Below are 16,681 nucleotides of genomic sequence, written 5' to 3'. Positions count from 1 at the left end.
TCCTGCATGGAGAGCTAAGTTCATGACTAAATCAGTCCATTTAAAACTGATTACTGCTGGAAAATCAATGGCTGTAAAAGCAGATATTGGAAAACTTTATAAGAAAAGCATGGACTGAAAATAAGTCATAGATTATTGTGAAGGGTAATTAATTATTTGAATATTGAAAATTTTAGAATGAGGATGAACATTTCTCTAGACTCAAAGGTATGGAAGAATATTTCCTTCCACTGTACAGCAGGAAAAATTTGAATCCCAGATATAAACTCTCACTATGTGACTCTCAGCTTCCCTTAATTTGGGCCAGATACCAGTCACATGTTTTTTGCTCAGATTACACAGACTGCTACTGTGTAGCAGTCACAGTTTTCAAAGAGCAATCCTAAAGCAGAGAAATCTCAACCAGTTTTTTGATTAGTCAGTGAAAACTTTACCATAATAAATTATATTAGCAATACCAAACTATTTCTCATCAATACCACTCACTCTGGTCCTGCACAGCCAGGCTGTCATTATTTACATAAACTAACAGTGTTCAACCTGTTTTTGAACTGACTGCTTATTTGTCTGTAAGACTGCAGATGGAAAGAAGGGGCAGTGCCCAGGTGGGCAGAAAGTTAACACTTCTTCAAATTAATTCCATTTTCTCATAGTGTTTTTAAATCAAATAAAAACATTTTCAAAAATCTTACATCTTTTAAAACTTTGTTCTAACATCAGAGGCAATTTGTAAGGATGAAACCACTAACTGAAAATTTGCAGACAGAGACTGCAGAGGACTCACCATCTCTTTCTTGTCTTCTTTAAAATGGGCTTTCACAAACATCTTACCCACAACGTAGGGGAGGGCATTTTCTACAAGGTCCACACATTTATCCCACTGGGGCAGCAAAGTTGTAGTCCCATGGATCACCTGTTGACAGAGGCAAGTATTAGGCCATAATATCATGCTGTTTAAGAAGAATCTACACGGGGTACACACCAAAGCATATTTGTCAAAAGGCCACCAAAAGGAAAAACAATGATACTCTACAGTCATTCCTATTTTCATCCAATGCTATGACAAATATTTTGAACACCACAAAATACCTGTAAGATTTTAAACTTCAGAACAGTACAATGGTAGCAGTGATTTAGAGGGACTAGGCTTTGAGAATTAGTGCTTACTTTGGACTAATCTTGGTATTCTTTCTGTGTGAGAGACAATTTCCTCTAGAAAAACCCTGCTGTGAGATATCTTCTGAAAACGTTTCCCTCTCCTCTGACAAGGTGAGAAGCCTAGGAAGATTGTCCTCATCAAAATTGGGTTAGTCCTTATGAAACAGCTCCTGCAGAGCCCTCCATCGCCAAGAACTAATGACATCTAACACAGATGGGTACAGGTTCACATCTTCTTGTCATTTACCTGTCCAACTACTTTTACGGCAGTTTGTGTAAAATAGTAAAATTACTTTCAGTTCCTTTCCCAAATGGAGCATTTTCAGGAGAAAAGAGGTTTAAATCTTCAAGAACACTTAATATGTTTGTCTCCCCCCAAAAAAATTTAAAAATCACTCTATGTTGCAGCAGAAAGAGATTGGTAGAACAACTTGCATGCTTTACTAAAGGAATGGTATTAAATCCATACTTTCAGGCTCTGATGATGTCACCATAAATGAGCTTCAAAAGAAACAGTCAAGAATGATCAACACAACAAGGAACAAGGTGAAACAGAACTCAAGAACATTTGCTGCCTTGGTTTCTGTTTCTCCCAGGAGCAATCTTATTACTGTGGGTGCTTACCTAGCTAACATTACATTGCTCATCAAGATGTAGTTTGTGTAAATAAATCCTGCACACAAGATAGAAGATGTGCTCATATGCACAACAAACAGGGCTGATTTAAGAAACTTCTGTTATTTTCATTGTTCAAAGTGTTCCCTTCCCACTTAAGCAACTTCTTAAGCTTTTCCACAGAGAAGAAGCACAATTCCAGTCTGGCAGCCAACACCTGACAGCAGTGTAAGGGCAGACTATAGTCAGCATCAGACCAGAGCAAGTGCGATAGAGATTCTGGCCTCTCACAGATTATAAAAGCCTTTTAAGCACCAATTTTGCAGTTTCTGAGCCCTTTCTTTTTTCCCATTATTCTCCTCCTTTGAGCACAAGATTAAATGTCCAGCAAAATTAAGGGTTTGGATTTGTCTTTTTCCAATAGGAAAATATTTCGTTGAAAAATTCCAGAGCAGCTTAACCCTCAGCTATTGAAGGTGAGATATTTTGGTAGTTCAAAGATTGATTTTCCCTATCATATTGTCTGTAATTAGGCATAATCAATGACTCACACTTAAATACACCAGTGAATTGCATTTCCAAGTGCTTTTTATTAATACTCTATATGCAGTAATAGATTTTCGATGGCAAAGAGTACATTGCTTCTAAAAAGAGCCCCTATTAGTCAAACCAATAAAAAATAAGGTGTTTTTTTTCTAAACAAAGCCAAATTTGACAATCAACTCCTTTTCCAAATTCTTCAACCTTTATACATAACACAACAAAACACTCAAAAAAAGATAAGAACAAAGGAGAAGAAAATTTCTCTCTAGGGTCAGAGTAAACCTGCAATGGAGCTTTTTCCTGGTACAGGGGAAAGAAGGGAACTATGGTATTAGTCATCAGAGCTTGAAATTCCTTCCAAAAGCTGTGAGTATGCATCAGCCATAGAAATAGTCAGGAGACAGAGCTGACTTTTAGACTGTGGCATACTATTATTACAACATAATAATTATCATTATTTTGAGGGAGGCTTGACTGTAAGGAGGACATAAAGGCAGCACAGGCTGTGAGACCAATAAAAATAGAGCTGAGAGGAATAGATTATATCCCACAGCTGGTTTATTGATGTTTATGTCACAACAGCCAACAGGAACTCCCTCAAATGGTCCTCCTAATATTAATGTACCACTCTAAAACACAGTACTTCAGGTAGTAACAGTGGCTATAAATAGCAGGTTTCAAGCCCTCCCAGCCAATTCAGAGCTTCATGACACAATTAACCAACCTCTTCCCCAGGTGCCATTGCACATTTACAAGGCCTCAAAGTGCCACTGCAGAGGAGCTGCTGATAGTTGCTGGTGTGGGTACTCAAAGCACTTTCTCTAGAGTCAGCAGGTTTGTTCTATTTCTAAACCTGAAGTTTTTTTAAAGTCTCATCATGCATTTTTCTTTCTCCTTGCAAAGATTTTAAGGCCCTGGTGCCAAGATCTCTACACATAAGGTATAAAAGCCACCAATAGAAAGCAAGAAACTGGAGAAAAAAAAAAGTCTGCTTATGATGGTTGAGGCTAACTGAATTAATGAAACAAGGAATGTATAAAATACATCCTTTTCTTTAATGGTCACTGATTTATCTCATGGCCATATATTTTAGTAGTAATTCAATGTTTTATTCTCTTACCTGACAGAGGGGTTGGTGGTTCTTTTTTATGATCCTAAAGTGCCACTAGTTCTCCATCCTCTGACTAGACAAATCTTACTCAACAATAGACTAGTGCAATGCCTTGGACTCCATTCCTCATGTCCTTTCTATTGACCTGTGAAATCTACACCTATTTACATGGCCAGAATTGTTTAACTTATCCATCAGTGACTTGCAGGAAGGGGCAGGGGCCTCCTCAGTGAGCTCCCTGCAGACCCAGAGCTGGCAGGAGTGGCCAATACCCCCAGAGCTGGGCAGCCCTTCAGAAGGGCCTGACAGGCTGGAGAGAGGGGCAGAGGAAGGGTCTGGAGTTCAGACAAGGCAAATGCAGGGCCCTGCACTGGGGAAGGACCAGCCCAGGCAGCAGCACAGGCTGGGGGTGCCCTGCTGGAAAGCAGCTCTGCAGAGAAGGGCCTGGGGTCCCATGGACAATGAGCTGTCCATGAGCCAGCAGTGCCCCGGGGCCGAGAGGGCCAAGGGGATCCTGGGGTGCATTAGGGACAGCAGGGCAGGGAGGTGATCCTGCCCCTCCACCCAGCCCAGTGAGGCCTGTCTGCAGGACTGGGTCCAGCTCTGGGCTCCTCAGGACAAGACAGACAGAGATTTCTGGAGCAGGTCCAGTGAAGGGAAACAAGGATGAAGAGACTGGAACATCTCTTTTATGAGGAAAGTCTGAGGGAGCTGGGCCTGTTCAGCCTTGAGAAGAGACAACTGAGGGAAGCCCATCACTGTTTAAAAGTATCTGCAGGGGAGCTGCCAAGAGGATGGAGCCTTTTGGAGGCTCTCGTCAGTGTTGCTGAGCAATAGGACCAGAGGCAGAAATTGATGCACAGGAAGTTCCACCTGAACATGAGGAAGAATTTCCTCCTTCTGCAGGGAACAAGCACTGGCACAGATTGCCCAGAGAGAGTTTGGAATCTCCTTCACTGGAGAATGACCTGGGTACAATCCTGTGCCTTGTGCTCTGGGATTGCCCTGCTTGAGCAGGGAGGGAGGTTGGACCAGAAGACCCCACTGTGGTCCCTTCCAACCTGAGCCATTCTGTAATTCTATGACAGCCTTGATGAGATTATTAATAAGCACTGAATCACTTTGAATTCGATTTCTCTCTAAGCTTCTATGTCCCAGAGATGTGACAGCAGCCAGTTACCATATGAAAATGCACAGTACCCAAAGCTTAATGTTTTCTTTCAGGATTTTTTCTGCCATTACATAACTCAATGTAACTCAGTATTATGCTACAGACTGGCTGATAGCCAGAATCAAAGTATTTTTCCTGACTAGCAAGAAATGTCCCAGGAGGGAACACCTACAAACTTGTCACTGTGGTTCTGACAGCCAATTTCTCATATTTTACATTAAGAAAATAGCATCTTTAACAAGACTATTTTGAATATGATCTCAGAAGTACAAGAGGCTGCCTTTCCTATGTAGTTTCCATCAAGCTATTGGAGATTATTGCTAGGTATGTGATCAACTCAGAACTATTCCAGTATTCCTCAAAGCAAAACAGTATAGATTATTTAGTCACCTGCATGGCTCACCAGGGAGGACAGAACCCCCACACCTCCTGCACCACGCCAGCCACCTATTGTCCACCAATTTTCATAATGGCAAACAAAGTTCAGCATCCAAAGAAGCTGAGACACAAGACCAAGCACCATTCCGTTTCAGTTTCATCCTTGGTTTACTTAAGGAGCCCTCACACTGCCCACACAATTACCAAGGTGGATTCCTATTCAGGGTTCACTGAATCAAATGTATGTGTTTTACATAGATGCCCATATTACTGAACAGATAATTGGTTCTGCTCTCACAGCTTCTGGCACTTTTCTGGTTCTTCTGCAACCCCAAGCTGGAAGGCACCTGATCATTTTCTCTGTGGAAATGACTGGGTATCCTTGTGCTTGAGCTCCTGTAATGGCATTAGAGCATGGGAGAGTGCTGAGAAAGCTTTAAAAAAGTAAAATCCTAGACTTCTGGTTTAGTAGAGCTGTATTCACAAATGGGCAAACAGTAGTTTTCAAAAAGTAGAGATTTTGGTCAAAAGGGTTTGGCCTGAATGTCACAGCCCACATAACCTAATTCAAGTTTCTGCCAAGGAAGACTAAGTTTTTTAAAGGGGAGGTTTCAAAACCTCTCTAACATCATCTAAAAGACTTTTTTTGTTTTAGTGTCATATAAGTGTCTTAGTGTCAAACACAAAAAATATGTTTATCAATTGTTTTAGAGGGTATCTTCAAAAATAAAAAACTTTATTCAAGAAATATATCCAGCATGGAAAACATTTTTTGTTTTGCAAAGGTATAGGCAACTATAAGGGAAACCAACAGTGTCAGCACTAGGACCCTGGTAAATGTTATGAAAGCATAACTTACCCGAGAAAATTCCAACCACCGATACTGAAAGCGTCTACTGAGGTTAAATAACCTTGAATAAACCATCCTCCATACCAGGTAATTGGCAAGAGTCCTGTTAAATCAGGAATATTTTTTATCAGACATGTAAACACATATGATGTACCACAAAGCACTTACAGATATATCTCCCCAAACATTTTACCCCAATGGTGGAAACTTCACCTTAACAATTAATGAGTGATGGCCAAATTGATAAATCCCAATTACATGGAAGAATCTGTATGATTGCAGCCATTTAATATATAATTGCCCCATAATAACCATCTGCTAGGGATAATTTATAACAGGTCCATCACATAGTATGTAATTTTTAGGTAATGTTTTATTTCAAAAGGCAGCTTTGATTTTCCTTAGAAGTGGCAAGAACTGTGTTATAATAACAGTTGCATCAAAGTTCTATCCAGAGATTAACTGTTTTTTCTTTTGTAGATCAAAGTGAATGTTATCTCCCCTCATTAGTAGGGCACATAAATGGTAACAGAACAGATAACAGTCCATCCCATATACACTCTCATTATCTCATATTTGTATCTTTCATTAGAAGTTATCAATATGCTTTGAAAACTTCTACTATTCACAAAGTTATTAAAGTATTACCATTCCTGTTTTGTCAGATGGATAATTGAAATACCAAAAAAGAGAAGTATCAGTAACAAAAATCTTCTGAGAATTGAGGCTGAGAGATCAAGGAAGAGCTTGTTTAAAATTCCCAGGAGATCTGGCATCTGTGCCCCTTTTCTAAAACTTTGGGCACCTGACTGGAGGATTTATGCATCCTAGATTGATATCTCTCCATGTTCAGCAGTGGCTGTATGAGCTAAAGGTGCATTCTGAAATACACAATTCAACCTCAAACAGTCTCAAAACAAGTCCAACAATGGCCTACACTTACTATTCTCACCTTCTTTTATACATGACATATTTTTCAAGGACAGTCATTGCTTCAAAGGCAGGATATTCAAATGTTATTTGTTCCCCACTGGGATATACATAACATTTTTGACAGGCCATAGACTTCTCTGTGAATAGAAAAATGGCTCCTATGCAACCAAGGGTGCTATTATGGGCTGTCTGAACAACTCCCCCATCTCTAAAAGCCCATTTCTGCAATCTCCCATTGCCATAGGTATGGGGCAATGCAGCTGTTGCTGCAGTGTCACTCCATTAGAGACACATCACGCAGAGACACATCCCAAGCAGCTCCCTTCTCTGAATCAGAACAGCTTGGGAGCACACTTTGTGGGCATGCTGTCTTGACAGCAGCATTTGCTTGAGACATAACTTTGGTTTTGCCTCTAACCAGGCTCCAGTCCACCCATACAAAGCCTTCAGCTCAAGATGTGTTGCTGCATCTCTCACACTGGGTATATTCCCTCTTTTAGATATATTCTATAGTGCACCTAAATGCCCATAATAATTGTAAAACATATCTGAAAAAAGATTTTTTAGCATGTGACATGTACATTTATAAGATGGTACAAGTCACAAAAGCCAAAATAGTTAGCTCTGTTTAGATAATCACACCATTTTAGGATCATTAAAAATTCATTTCAACCTAAGAAATGCCTAACAAAGTTCAGACTTTTCCCTTAAAAAGTTTCTGACAATGTGGAATTTTCTCACTCAATGACAAGTGAAGCACCCTAGGCTCTCATTGTTTTGGTAAATTACTCAAACTCCAGAAACCTCACAACAATCTGCCTCAGATATTTCAGCAGAGCTGAAGAATACCCAGCTGTATCAACTTCTGCAGAATTTATACAAATCTCACAGATTAAAAGGTTAAAGATCTGCTTCCAGTCAAAAGCCTTGGGTAAAATCCTTAGCTAAATAAATCAATATCATGCACCAATTATGTATTACAATTTGGTACTAACTCAAAAAACCAAAATCAATTCTGTCTTCTGTGTACTTGTTTTCACACAGCAATGTTTGTCCTTACATTTGAGTTGGGGAACTTCTCTCAAAATGGCAATGAATGAAAGACTGAAATTCATAAAAGGGGTCTCAAAAGGTGACTTATTGAAAGGCAGTAATATCAACAAGGATTCAGAAATGTTTGTGTCAGGTATAAGTAATGAAGGTGGATGACAGTTGCAGGAAATGTAATTAATTGGTGATTGCTTTAATTTGGGAAGGAAAAGGCTGACACATGCTAAAACCAATTATTACTGTCTGATGAGACAGTAATAATTCCAGATTGTAACCACAACAGAATCCACAATGCATTAAACAACAGGGAGGTTCCACTTGAATGCTTATGGATCAGGGGTGGGAAACAGGTGGAAAGGTTGAGGGGGTTTGTTGTGATGTGTTTGAAGCCCAGTGTGATTTAGTTTGTTTTTTAAAACAAAATAAAATATTAATTTATGTGAATTTATTTACCTATTTGGGGAATGATTATTTCACATTTTGGGCTAACTATGCAAACTTCAAATCATTTCATTATCTTCAGTTGGATTAAAAACTGACACTTTTTGCTGATAAAGTTGCTACAGTGCAGATCTTGGGGTGATTTTCATCCCAGTTTCACAAATAAGTTCACTGAGGCTCAGAGAAGTTAATCTCTACACATCAAGCAAAATCCAGTACCCAAATAAAACATAAAAATCCTCTCTGTTCTTTCAATGAGACCAGACTATTTGTTGTTGTAACCCTTCAGAAGAGTACACTCTATTTTAACTTCCTGCTAAATGCCTGTTGCAGAAAGTGTAGGCTCACTTTTAACCAGTATGACCCTTATTATCACACACACTCCCAAAGGAAGTGGTAGAGAGATTGTTTGCTGGGACAGTTAAAATTATACCAGTACTTATGAATATTTACTAAAGCACTTTCTGTCCTGTCTGAGAATAAAGTAGGTTGCTCATGTAAAATTCTGTCAGTTTGCAATATTTTAATCAACAGACATGGTAGCAATTAAAGAGGACAGATTTAATATGAGATAGGTGGAAAATTAATTGACATTTTAAGAAAAAGATCTCTCACAAATTTTGGATCTGTTTGAAAATTCTATTCAGAATTGAGTCACGAATCAAATTAAAAGTACTGAAAAACTTTTGCCTCTATTGCTAGAGGCACTAATTCAAGGCAAATTATTATAACTTCTCTGATTTTCCAGACACAGACTAAGATCAGAAAAGAGATTCAGTGCCTCTCTCCAACTCTGAAGAAAATTCCTCATATGCTATATGAATTAGAGCTCTTCTCAATTAACAGTCCCATATTGCAAAGGTATGGGAAGGTAAGACAAGGGAAAAGGGGCCTGCAAGAAAGCTGGAGAGGGACATTTTACAAGGACATACAGTGATAGACAAGGGGGACTGGCTTTAGACTGAAAAAGGACAGATTTATTATCTGTTGGGAGGAAATTCTTTACTGTGAGGGAGATGAGGCACTGAACAAGTTGTCCAGTGAAGCTGTGGATGCCCCATCCCTGGAAGTTCTCAAGGCCAGGCTGCCCTTGCCTTAAGAGTGGGTCAGCACAATGGGGCTCTGAGCAACCCAGCTTAGAGCAAGGGCTCCTGCCTGTGGCAGGGCTGCTGCAACAAGGGTAAACTTGACTTAGCCACAGCAAGTCTAGGGACAGTAAACCCTGTGCCAGCCACCGCGGTCCTACAGGAGACCCAAATTCACCTCATAACGGCGTGCAGAGTGGTCACATGTTATCCAAGCAGCTAAGATTAAAAAGCAACTGAGCTCTCACAAGCCCAAGATACCAATAAGGCCTCCACAGCAAAGAAGATCTTAGAACAATGATTAATTGAACTCCATGAAAGCCAGGGCCCAAAATGGGATTAGATACCCCACTATGCCTGGCCCTAAATCTTGATGCTTACCCCAGTCCACCTGAGAACTACGAGCACCAACACTTAAAACTCTAAGGACTTGGTGGTGCCCCAAACCCACCTAGAGGAGCCTGTTCTGTAATTGATGATATATAAGGTCCCTTCCAATCCAAACCATTCTATGATTCTATTAAACTAATTATGCATTCTGAGATCTATGAGAATGAAAAATCTGCTTCTTTCAACAGCTGCAAAGATCTCCAGAAAGGATGGATTTCGAGTATCCTATTTATGGCTCCCATAAAGCACCAGCACACCGGTAACAGGGAAGGGATATAAGCTCCCAGTTAGTGCCAGCACAGTTCTGTCTCCCCCTTCACATGGCACAGCTGTACTGGAGCTCTGCCATGGCTCATTTACATTACACCTACATACACACTTCTCTTCTTCCTCTAATAGAGATAAACCCCATGAAAATGAATTAGTACACCAAAAAGCTGAAGGAAACCTTGGAGATCTCTTATAAAGGCGTGACTTCAGCGCCTGACATGACTAAGGCTAGCTATCCCCAAGCTGGTAGAAACTCTTGCAGGCTGGTTGTTGAGCTTCTTGGGGAGCTGGCTATGGAGAGCCCAGCTCCTGGGCTGGAGTCACAGCAGTGCCCTGGCCTGGAGATTCCAGACTGACCTCTGGACACTGCTGCACCTATTTCAAGCTCCACTCAATAACTTGATTATATGCAGTTAAGGAAAATTCTGCTAAACTCATGCTACACCATGTCAATGTGCTCTCTTCTAATAATATTGCCCCGTGAATGATTTCACAATTCAAGATTGCTCAGCAGGTTCTCTGAGGGAGAAATTTTTAATACAGAGATTGTGAGTTTGTACAGCTTGCCACCTCCAACACAAATTGCTTCTGTATCCAGACTTAATTTTCACTCCATTCTTTCCTCCACCTGAAACAAACTTCATTAAATACTTTACCAGATCACTGGGTAAAATACTGGGGCATGAGCCATCTTTTTGTGACATTTTAAATAGTACCCAGGCTAGCAGGGTGCTCATTCAGGAAGAGGACACACAAAGCACTGGAATAAAAGTATAATTTAGGGATAGCCTTGTAACTGAAAAGAATATGAACTTGATGAAAGTACCTGCTTTTCCTAATGACACTCCATCTCCTGAAATTATGAGAATATAATTCCCATGATGAATACTGAAGCAAATCTAAAATTTTGAAATGCTTTTCTAGGAATTTTAGGTCTAGATATTTACAGTAACAAATCAAATTCATGTTGTTTACATTAAATAAATCTTTAAAATGTCATATGGAGAATGACAAATGAGATTACCTAAAAGAAAATATCCTTGTTAAGCTTTCACAGTTCACCCTACAGGGAAATGCTGAGACCTCATTGTTAGGAGTCCACATTGAGATGATTTCCTAATTTTCTCAGGCCAGATAGCAAGGTTACCTCTGGAGCAGACTCTGACATTTTAAGTAATGAACATTATCACCTAATAGATAAACATGGTCTTGGTTATCAGGCCTGGGCTGTTTGGATACATTTTTACACACAAGAATTTGAAGCCTGCTTGGGTTCAGTTTAGCACTATTTGCCATTTCTAACATTTTATGATGCCAATTTCTTAGGATAAGACTGGGCAGAAAATGCCTAAGCCATTAACACCTATAAAATATGCAGCGTGAATATACTGGAACTGATTTTGCTCACCCTCTCCCCCTGACCTGTGAGGTCAGAAACCTGGTCTTGAGCTTTGCTAAAGACAGGCAGTGCAATTATTTCTGGTCTTACTCCAGCGCCCTTCTGCCACCACACACAGGCTGGCTTAAATTCTCTTGAATACTCAGATTTTCCTTGAATAAGAAACTAATGGAAAAAGTGTCCACATATTTACTCTGTAGTTACAAAATATATTTGCATCTAAATCTATTTTTATGCAGGAAATAACTAATTCTCTGTTATCTTGCTAGATATGCATCCTCTAAATCACACATATATACCCACTGATGTAACAAACTTTGAGTTAGAAAGCAGGGACAGCCCAAATAATTTTAAAAACTTTCTTCAATAGATTAATATTGGCAGCAGTAATGCTACTTATCTGAATCTTTTTAAAGAAAGGGTATTTGATGATCTGTAGGCAAATCAGTAATTTTTATTTTTCTAATTGTTTGATTTGTGTTCTATTTTTACAGGTACTATGAACTAATGTAAGCATCCCATCACTAGTGATAGAGAGAGACAATATAAGAATAATCTTTGTCCTTTTTTTTCTGAAAAACATTTGGCTGTGGCCATACTGTACAATCAGCACAGATTGATATTTGGAGACAACATCTTAACAAAATTTATTTTCAAGTTCAGTAACATGCCTCAGAGACCAAATTATCACAGAAATCCCTTAGATGTCATCAGTAAGGATGTTTCAAGTGGGATGTCACTCTTTCATTACTGCCCAAAGCCATCTTGCTTCCTTGTGCAAAGCACATCTACCATGTTTAATCTGAGCTACCTGCATTTTACAACTGTTCTACAGGTGTAAAGAATTTCACAAGATACAAGACCCTGTAAAAGTAAGAGATGCTGAATGCTTCTGGAAAGAGCAGCTTTACTGCAACCTGTGTTAACCATAGAAGAAATGTGTTGAAACTGAAAATTCTCTTGCTGTGCACAGGGTAATATCTAAATCCTCATTCATACAAATCCAAACAGACTGTTTGCCTAGAGACTTGATTCCAAGAATAGCTGAAACTCATGGGAAAAAAAATAGAATAAGCATTTGATGTCCCCTTAAAAGTGTGAGTGAAACCATCATAAGATCCTTACTTTTTCCTTTCATTTTCTAGTATCCTGAATAAATCTTTGAAGTATTGGGGAACACGGACAATCACATTTTCTGAAGGACCTATATCTTTAAGCTCAGGATAGAGTTTGGTGTCAATCACCTTCTTGATGTATCCCAGCCAGTCAAACTGCAATGACAAAGAGAAGGCTGGTTAAAGCAGATTATGGAAGAGAGATGATTTATTAACTAAGTTACACCTTTAAAACTAATCGTTTCAATGCTTTACTTATTAAAAACTTAGAAACTATTACACTTTGTCATTACATATGTTTTCAATCCTCATTAAAGTTGGAACTATATTTAAGAGAACATACTCTGCAAATGAGCACACACATTCCTAATGATACTTCTTTAACATGCTGCTCTGAACACTAACGACAGTTTTAATTATACAGGTCAGATTAAAAAAAAAATTTCAATTCTCCCCAACCAACCTGTGGAATCATGGCACTAAGCTCTGATATGTTCATTTTATTGTACATCACCTCACTTGTCCGGTTTTCATATGGAATCATGATCTGGTGAAGAGAAAAAAATGCACAAAACCATCAAACCATTATCTTGCAGGGGCTCTTACGTCATTACCATCCTTCATAATCCTGGTGCAGAAATATCTCACCACCTGTTTTCCAAGCATTTATGGCATCTGTTTCTGAGGATTGCATTTAAGTGGAAGAAATGGAACATCGTTCCTTTTATGTTTAACTTATTACTGGGAAATTTATTGAGCTGCATGTCGTCTTTGGACTTTAGACTGGTTTAGCTCTGATTATGCTAAGGAAAGACATGCTAATACATAAGAGATAAAAGTACACCTAGAGCATTAATATTTATTCATTCCTTCCTATCGAGTAGAAGCCAACCTCAGATTTAACAGGTCAAATCTGAGATGGGTGCATCTTCATAGCTAGAAGTGCATCTCATGTCTTTGAATGTTTTCTTCCTAGGGATTTACCCCACCTGGGGGAAGAGCCAGATACACACAAGTTTCTCCCCATTTCACCCCATCATCCTGATTTCCATAGCAGGAAACCTGAGTATATAGCCCAGACATGAATAAAGCGTTCCCCAGTCAGGCCTCTCATCTGTGCGACCAGAGGAGATGGATCTCAAGTTCCTCTGCAGCCTCCAAGGATACAGCAAAAGAAATCCTAAATATGAAGCAAGTCCTTTTATAACTGACAAGAAGGACATGCAGACTCCGAGACACCCCTGTGGTTCATAATAGTAAAACAAACAAAGCACAAGATATAGCTCAAAATTTTCTCAGTGTTCAAACAAAAATTCCCAATGGCAATTCCAGCCCTGCTGTAAGGTAAATCCTATACAACAGGCTGCAATGCTGGGCACTCTGAAGGACAGAGATTGACACCAGACCAACCAGACAGCTGGCACTTCTCCAAACAAAAATCTCCAGTAAGTGTTTATGGTTTTAGAATTGCTCAGCCATAAGGGAAAAAATTAGTTTCTTTTCCCTTTCTGCAGATTTCATTTATCTGAAAAATCTTTAAACACTTCTTGAACCAATTTACTCCCTTCCCCTCAAAACCTTCCCTCTAGCTCCAGTGATTCAAACTTAATAAAAAAATCTTCCTTGTACACAACAAGATCTCTCAAAGTATGCCACTCCTTCCTATATCTAAAGTATTCTTGTTGCCTCTTCCTGAGCACAGGAATTCTCCGTTGCACATGTTTACTTAGAAAAATGCAGAGGAACCCTAGATACAGTGAAACCTCCAGTGACAAACAGGACTACCTCCATCACAGTAAGATGTTTATATAATCATTCTGTTTATTAAGGTTAATGCAACAATCCATGTTCATTGACTCATGCCTAATATCTGGACAGATGTTAGGAGGATTATTCTTACTAAAAGAACCTGTAAGCAAGCATGGCTTGTTGCATAATGATGTGCATTACTGATGCTGAGGGTTGTTACATGATCCATGTCATTTACATGGCAGCTTCCCTTACATACTTTGTGGATTAATGCTCTGTAAGACACTTGTTAAGGAAAGCATTACAGCTACCAGAGCTAAGGATACATCTTCTTATGCCATCAGTGATAAACAGAACAAATATGTACTGCTTTTCAAGTGTGCTGGGTCACAAGGAAGTATTTGTGCATTAGTCCATCTGAGTAACTGAAAATTATTATTTGGCTTGGCTTAGATGTTTAACAAAATTTCATCCCTTTCAGCAGAGATGGAAACACTGATTGGCTACTATTGTGTGGCCCTAACTTCTTTACAAACACCATTAAGAAGCATCCTGTGGACTGCAACAGCAGGGTCCAGATAAAAGACATCTGCTGCATCACCTGTCCTGTGCAACAGGCTTCTTTGCTAACAGGAGACCAGCATTTAACAGGGATAGCTCCTTTTCTTGCCAGTATGAAGGAATACTCAGCTCAGCTGGCAGTTCTACAAACCAGCATCAAGTCTGTGCCCCTACGTTTTGTGGTTTCCCAGCCACAAAGGGTTGTGACCACTGAGGCCAACCTTTCTCTCTAGTTTTAGTAGAGGCTGAAATGATAATGAACTTGCCATTCCCATGAGTGGGATTCCTGTAGAAGCCACACTGAAACAGAGATATAGAGAAGCAAAAACATTCCTTCAATCTGCAATAATTATGTGGCATAAATTAAACTCCTTGCAAAAATGATACCAAGTAAATGTCAGAACCAAGTACCAGTTTTAAATACACTTAGCTTTACTAAATTCAGTTGATCCCCTAAATTAAAACATCCTCTCTCCTAGACTACTTTATGAAAACACTTCAGGAGCTAAGGGTGGTACTGTTGTAAACACCACTTCTCACCACCAAGATCCAATATCCCAACTAAGTCTTACACTGCTTTTAGACTGTTACACAAAGAATCATCTCAATCTGCTTCTTAAACAGACGTGTTGTGTATTCTCCACACAGGTGTATGGCAGGAGCTCAGATTCTACACAGCTTCAAAATTATAGAATCACTTAGGTTGGAAAAGACATGTAAGGTCTTGAGTTATGTCATATTTTTCCAGCTGCCCAGTGGGTACCAGTGAATTGGTGTACATGCACTTCAGCTGGGATATTGATCTCATCACCTTTTTGGAAGGAGAAGCCCTAACTCCTATGGGACCATCCTCAGGCACTTCCACAGTTTCTAACACATCAACAGCCCCTGTATCTCTGTTGCCATATGGATCTCCATCCCCCACCTCCACTGAGATGGCAGACCAAAGGACCTTGCTAATACACCATCCCTTAAACATTGCCATGCCACCCCCAGGCTTGCCTCTGGTCAGCCTGGCTGACATTGCAATTTAAAACACCAAGGGTATTTGGCTAAAGTTTTTCCCCTGACATAAAATAAAATAAAATTTACAGTTTAACAATTAACTAAGGGAGAAATATTATTCATCCTTTCTTCATCAGGATTTGTTCCTTTCCTTCTGCTTCTAAAATCCCTTTGCTAATGCTGTTAATACAATGACTTTTCATTTCAAGAAAGGATTATATTGGATTACCAACCTCTGCTATTTTAACTTCCAGTTTTAGAACTGATTTCATATCAGATTCAGCTCGGGAGGCATTTGCACCCAGCAGCACTGCTGTATCAACCATGAACTTCAAAAAGGCATCTCGGTACTGTAAAGAAAGAGAAAGACTGAAATGTCAACAGGATTTGCTCTTGAGCAGAGTTGCAGCAGCAGACCAGAAATGCCCAGCTATAGGAAGGGGTATATTGCTTTCATGCCTTAGGAACCAAGGTTGTGCTTTCCTTAACTTGAATGCCAAGCAAGTTAAAAAGGAGAAATAACACTGTAAAAATACTGTGCATGACAGAGACAACTGCTGTGGCTCAGAGAGTACAAGTCTCAGGAAACGCAAATGACAGTTCTGGATTAGACTGACAACTTTCAGCTCTTACAAATGGATAATACAATATGTCAAAGTGTACAGCAGTATTTAGGCCAACTAATACAGTAACCACCATGAGACAGAAGTACTTGTATACAAGTGCAAGCTTCATTTAGGAAACTTTGCAAGAGTGTTTCATATAAGAGTGGAGTTTTCTGCTAGATAAACTGCAAAATCCAAATCCAAACAAAGCACAGCCCTTTCTCAGTTTGGAGCTCAACAAAACAAAACCAA

The 16,681-nt window shown here is 39.5% G+C and overlaps 1 protein-coding gene across 1 annotated transcript in view; it reads right to left on the bottom strand.

The window, feature by feature from the left end:
* PHEX (phosphate regulating endopeptidase X-linked) overlaps positions 1-16,681 on the bottom strand; it is a 94,822-nt gene that overhangs the window by 52,562 nt on the left and 25,579 nt on the right. The window contains exons 7-11 of the mRNA XM_058018462.1: positions 16,058-16,174; positions 12,973-13,056; positions 12,520-12,665; positions 5,836-5,929; positions 785-913 (exon numbers count right to left, since the gene is read on the bottom strand). Coding sequence (XP_057874445.1) covers positions 785-913; positions 5,836-5,929; positions 12,520-12,665; positions 12,973-13,056; positions 16,058-16,174 — 570 coding nt within the window. The remainder of the gene's footprint in view (positions 1-784; positions 914-5,835; positions 5,930-12,519; positions 12,666-12,972; positions 13,057-16,057; positions 16,175-16,681) is intronic.

The sequence above is a fragment of the Melospiza georgiana genome, chromosome 2, assembly GCF_028018845.1.
Source record: "Melospiza georgiana isolate bMelGeo1 chromosome 2, bMelGeo1.pri, whole genome shotgun sequence".
Taxonomy (NCBI): domain Eukaryota; kingdom Metazoa; phylum Chordata; class Aves; order Passeriformes; family Passerellidae; genus Melospiza; species Melospiza georgiana.
The sequence above is the reverse complement of the archived record's forward strand: the minus strand, read 5'-3'. Positions and strand labels throughout refer to the sequence as shown.